At 41.4% G+C, this 6,000-nt stretch overlaps 1 protein-coding gene across 4 annotated transcripts in view; it reads left to right on the top strand.

The window, feature by feature from the left end:
• Positions 1–241: 241 nt before the first annotated feature.
• gabrg3 (gamma-aminobutyric acid type A receptor subunit gamma3) overlaps positions 242–6,000 on the top strand; it is a 91,388-nt gene continuing 85,629 nt past the window's right edge. For 3 of the 4 annotated variants that reach the window (XR_014274892.1, XM_082525217.1, XM_082525219.1), the window contains exons 1-2: positions 614–697; positions 909–1,054. Coding sequence is in view for 3 of the 4 variants with exons in the window: in XM_082525217.1 (XP_082381343.1) it covers positions 645–697; positions 909–1,054 (199 nt within the window). In the remaining variant the exon portion in view is untranslated. Of the gene's footprint in view, positions 431–563; positions 698–908; positions 1,055–6,000 lie in introns of those variants that run through there. The other variant, XM_082525216.1, reaches the window with a different exon arrangement.

The raw sequence follows: 6,000 nt of genomic DNA, 5'->3' as shown, positions 1-6,000 counted from the left end.
GGTCGCACATAAGAGGCAATAAGATGACATCACCCGTATCACTTTTACTGTTCTGTCAGAGTTTTTGGCACCATTTAAATTTTAAAAATCCACTAAAATAAGAAACTTTAGTTCCTGCCATAAAAATAATCATATCTATGCACACAGACGCTCCTGCCTTGCATACAAATAATCTATACTGTATTCACAAAGGGATGCGTTCTTTTGGCACTTTGTACGGATAATTAGAAAGAAAGCAAAACACCACTAAAGAGAACAGGTGTAACAGCTCTAATAAGATCTGTAAAGTAGCCCCTACAGTGGAGTGACGCAGGTTTGGCCACGGAGGAGTTTTTGGTGGACCAGGGGCTTTTAGAGGGACGCATTCAGTGTGCGCACCTGCGTAAAGCACAAGCAGCGTCCGCTATCCAGGAATTGCAACCCTGTACAGGTGAGACCAGCTGCTCCTCCGTCTATACGAGGAGGCACTCCCACGAGGAAGGATCTATTTCACAACAATGAATGACATTTCTGCTGGATTACAAACTACGAAGGGCTGCTCTTACGTTTTCTCCCCTGAGCAGCAGTGACCGTCGCGTCCAGACACCGACACCTTGCGCACCGTCCTCTCACACATCTCTACTTGTTGTCCTCCTGCGACAAACATGACATCCCCGCTACTGGCTTATATCCTACTTCTTTCAGCCCTTCATACCTGGTAAGTGGCGCCCTTTGGTCGCGTGATGCGTTTTGGTGATGCTTTAAATGCTCAGGAAACTTTGTGGCTGGCTCTTAAGTTTGCGTGAAGGACTCAGTGACACTAACGATGTCTTTGCGTGCATGCACTCTGCAGACTGCGCTGCATGTTTTAAGTCAGTGTCATTGCTCCTGCTGTTTCCAGCCACCTTCTTTTATTTGTGTCCCTGTAGCTCTCTAACAATCGAGTCCGAGGAGGACTACGAGGATGTCACTGTGAACCAGATGCTGGCTCCTAAATCCCAGCAAACCGACGCCACGGAAATACTCAATAATTTACTGAAAGAATATGACAAGAAACTGCGACCGGATATTGGAGGTAAGGGTTACTTCTGTCTAGGGTTGCCAACTCCCTGAAAAATAAATAAGGGACACCTCGTGGCCAGGGCCGGGCGACCCAGTTGTCTTCACCCTTCCCAGTGTGGTGAATTTTCTAGCTCTTTTTTTGTGTGTGAAATTGTTTTTTTTAACCCTTTGACTTGAATTTGATTTAAGTAGATGTGTATTCTTTGTGATATGAACACATGTGAAACAAATGATCATTTAGCCATTTATTTTTAGCTCAAAATGACAACATTAACACAGTAAAACAGGTCTCTTTCTTAAACAGAAGCCTGTCATGCTTAACTTTTGAGAATATAAGTAAATCTTTCTTTAAAAGAACTCTGTCCTGCTTAACTTAAAATAATAGAAAACAATAGAAAGAAAAATATTCTTGTAACAGTGCACATTTAGTGCATTTAGTACAATTGGCTTCAGCTGAGGTATTATTTCAGCTTTTCTAATGCTAATCAGCTGCTCCTGTTTGTAAACCCGCTTGTTCCCATGATTACGCATCTTAACTCATCATCATTATTCATCTATGTATTACTTTTATGTATTAGTCATCTATTTGTTGTAATCATCTATCCTTGCAGTCGTTTATTACACAAAATAAATTATATTATCACACTTCTGGCCACATAGCGCTGATATTCACTGCACATGCCCATATTAACTTTTTCCAGCCAGGTGTTTTCCTTTTCCCATTCTTCCCTTTCTCTGAGGGGAACAAACATTGCTGCTCTAACGCTGGGCTCACACTGTGCGATTTTTGGCCCATTTTGAGCCGATTTTTGAGTGATCGGACCGATTTTGGCCTTCATCGTGCGTCGTGTAGTATACGTGGGGTAACGAGAAGTGATTAACACCTCACGACCAGCTCCCGATCATCAATCGCTCGTGAGCCGCTCACACTGCTCGCGCGCAAACACGTAAACGCCGTGAAAAAGACGGAGCAGCACGGCTGTGCAGCGTGTGATCTGGACACAAGCGATGGAGGCACAACTTGTAGAACTTTGAAAAGCTCATCCGAGCCTTTTCGATGTGGCATCACAAAATTATCACGACCACAACAACCGTGAAAATAGTTGGATCTACATCGCTGCTAAATCACAGCTGCCTGATCATGTTTTTCATTAGCAATTTAGCAAAGTTGATGGTGGTGGTGTGTCTGTGTGAGTGAAAGACAGAGAGAGAGAGCGACAGATTTTCTGTTATAACCTTAATTTTATGGAGGCACAGTGTGAGCACTCAGGTCGCATCAGAGCATCGGGCGGTATAGTGTGAGACCTGCATCGTGACCTACCAACTTCTAACCCCTGCGAGTCAATCGTGCAGTTTGAGCAGGAGCTGAATAACGCGACTGAAAAAAGCGCACAGTGTCTGCCCAGCTTTAGGTGTACTGTCGTCCGAGACTTGCACCGCAGTGTCGGCGTTTGTTTCCCTGTTGGCCATGCTTCTTGTGGTCATCTGTTGTCTTCCGGTATTTTCTCCGTAAGCGACCTTTCCTCGACCAATGAGATGAGCGGTAATCTGAATTGTCATACTCGAATTGTCATAAGTGTGCTGTCAGCTCATTGGTCACAAAGCAGGAGAGAGGCTGGGAATTATGTTTTCAAACAAAGCGTTAATTCCATTAACATTTATAGACTACTTTTGATTCTCACTGTATTACGGGACAAAGTGCGTCCCTTATTAGCTCAATACGGGACGTGTACTTTTGTTTCTAAATACGGGACGATTCCGTATTTTAAGGGACGGTTGGCAACCCTACTTCTGTCCCAATTTCTCAGCTAACTAATCACAGAATTTGAATGCAAAGCAGCTTTCTCCTTATAGCCACACCTGTGTGAAACCTGGGGATGCTATTAGTTCTAGAATCAGATAAATGTAATGTTTAATTCAGAACCTACATAACACTGTACGCACGAACTGTGTACTAAAACCTTTAAGTGTCAATATTAGCTAAAGCCTTCCCAGGTTTGTCGCCACTGCTAACACTGAGCCCAAAAAGTCTGTTCCGAACATTTTACAAGCTTAAATGTTCTTGTACAAATGTACATAAAATACCTTTTTATTAGTCTTTTTTTTAAGGTTTGCATTAATGAAAGATGCCCTCTCTGAAGACTCCATAAAACTGTCCAGCCGTTATAATGAAACAGCAATACTAAGTAAACCAAAACTTTTAAAAGGACTAAAAGTATTGACATTTTAAAATGTGAACTTACTATCAGCTATTTAAACACTACAATCTTCAGACATCCACACATGAAGCACAGGGGATAGGTGATTTCCTCCATCTCTCTTTGGCTGATAGAGGTGTTGGAGTAGCACTTTATAAAGTCTAACTTCAATAGCAGTGACAATGCCAGGGAATTTCTGAATATTGTAGAATTTATTTGTTCCTACAGCAGATGTGATTGTGCGGTGTTATTCCAGGATGTCAGGACCATTCTGCAGGAAAGTCTTTGACGGTCAGCTCTCCTTGGTCTTCTTTGGGTTTTTTGTGGTTGTTGAAAAGCTTTGAGGTGTTTGACTTCATCACCCTGTTGACTCGTTCATTACAAAAATCCAAACTTGAGGGTGGGACATGTCTCTGAAGAATGGAGTGCTGCTTCTCCATGGTCAGAGTGGCGTTGATTCAGTGCACGTGTCCAGAATATTCCCACCCTCTATGGGTTTCATATAATGTGGTAACATCTCCTTATAGACACTCTTCTGTTGCTACCACTATCATCAAGATATTATTAATATTGTTTTTCTTGCTATTCGCTGTGAAGTGCTCCCTTAGTCTACTCTTGTGGTCATAACTTTAAAGCAATGAATTTAGGGACGTTCTTTCTTATCAGATGACACTATTTCATGCATTTAATGGGCAGGTAAAGTTTTTTAGTGGTTTTACTTTCTGACCCACGATCACAAAGGGTCAAGGTGTAACTCATCAGCATGTCCTCATGAATATAAATTACATCTGAAGGTGGAAACTTTGAGTGGAGGAGAGAGATATGTAATTCCCTGACTCATTTTCTCCTGGATAAAGTGAATGTGTTTGTCAACTCTGAAGACTCTGAAGAGGCTCTGCTTCTGTTCTTGTTCAGGGTTTGCAAAGTGGCCTCTGGTGGCAGGCTGCTGCCATATGGTAATGTAGTTAGAATCAATGCATAACAAAGAGGGGCTTCTTAGAACACACTTCTGTGAGTTGTTGCTCGTTAGGTATTAACTTAAAAATGGACAACTTTCATCTTTGCAAAAAGAACAAGCAAGACATGGTTGAGCTGGAGGTCAGTCGTTAACCATCTGACAAAGCAGAGTTGCTTTGCGAGCAGCAGCAGCAGGCGACATCCAGTTGACACCTAACAGCCTGTTGTGTTTAACAGCAGGCGTCGCCTCAGATGTGACCAAGATTCAGCTCGTGATCACGATTTCTTCTTTGCTGATGGAGGGTGTTTGCATTTGTAGCCTTGATGTAGATGGCACCTTGCTAACAAAACCTGTCCACAAATATCTAACTAGTGCTGGCAGGCCTGGGATCGGTAGTCTTGGTAAAATCATACTTTTATTAAAGGTGCTGCAGTTGCTATAGATGTGCGTAACAGTGCATCAGATGACTTTTTATAATGTGAATTTGTTTTGTTTTTTGCAATGATAGCCGACAGATAATGACACTGGATTCTTACTTTGGGACATGTAGGCATTTCATGCTAATATCAGCACTTTACCATCATCACATAATCATCACCAGCTGCTGTAATAAATCATACACCCAGTGACGAGAGTTAGTTGAGTGCTTGCGACTCATGAAGTGTGTGTGTGTGTGTATATATATATATATATATATATATATATATATATATATATATATATATATATATATATATATATATATATATATATGGGGTGTAACGATATTGAACCGTTCGATACAGTGCTTTCGGTTCGGTACGCATATGTATCGAACAATACAATTTTTTTTTTCAATTTTTTTTTTTTTTTTTTTTTTGTGTCCCGTTTGGATCTATAGCCATCAGAATTGTTGTCTTGAGGCCAAGAAAGATGCCAAGAGGATTTATTTTAAGTGGATCATCATATTGGTCCATTTGATTGACCTTTATTATAATTATGAATTTATTTTATTTTCAGTTGCAAACGGGACAGACATGACTGTGGGATAGGACAGGGGGAAAGAATGAAAGAAAGAGGGGGAGAGAAAGAAAGAAAACCAAAGGGGAGAAAAAAAAAAGAATGTTATGTATTTAGTAAAATCAGTTTATAGTTTGTGGCACTACTTTCTGTTATTGAGTGTAGAACACAAAGTGTGGTGTATGCGCGCATGGATATGCCTGCGCCTTGTTTTCCTTAGACTGGTTATTAAAGTAAATTCCTACGACTAAAGAAGGCGTCGTTACTTACCAGTTAAGTTATAAGAGAACATAACAGACTGGCGACGAGGATTAAAACGGATCCCCGATGTGCATTGGACGACAGAGAGGGGGAAATCCTTGTGAAAGTGGCCAAAAAGACACGAAAAACGGTTAGGGCCAAAACAACTAACCCTCCGTGTGGATGCTAGCTCACCTGCCTGGCTAAAGAGAGGACGTGAGTAACATCAATTATTTTAAGTGAAGGACGCTTATAAAAATACCGAAAAATGTCAGGAGGCGTTGGACAAATGGACGTTTTCGATAATGGCACAGAGGATTGGACAACATACGTAGAGAGAGTTGAACAGTATTGTCGAGCTAATAAAGTAGAGGACGAGAGGAAAGTTGCTGTGTTACTGAGTGTGATGGGAGCGAAAACATACAACTTGTTGCGCAGCCTCATCACACCGATCAAACCAGCTGACAAAAGTTTCAAGGAGATCACAGAAGTGCTCCAAAAACATTTCCAACCGAAGCCACTGGTTATAGCCGAACGTTTCCGATTTCATAAACGAAATCAACT

This window comes from Aulonocara stuartgranti, assembly GCF_965226115.1.
Source record: "Aulonocara stuartgranti genome assembly, chromosome: 23".
NCBI classification, from domain to species: Eukaryota; Metazoa; Chordata; class Actinopteri; order Cichliformes; family Cichlidae; genus Aulonocara; species Aulonocara stuartgranti.
The sequence above is the reverse complement of the archived record's forward strand: the minus strand, read 5'-3'. Positions and strand labels throughout refer to the sequence as shown.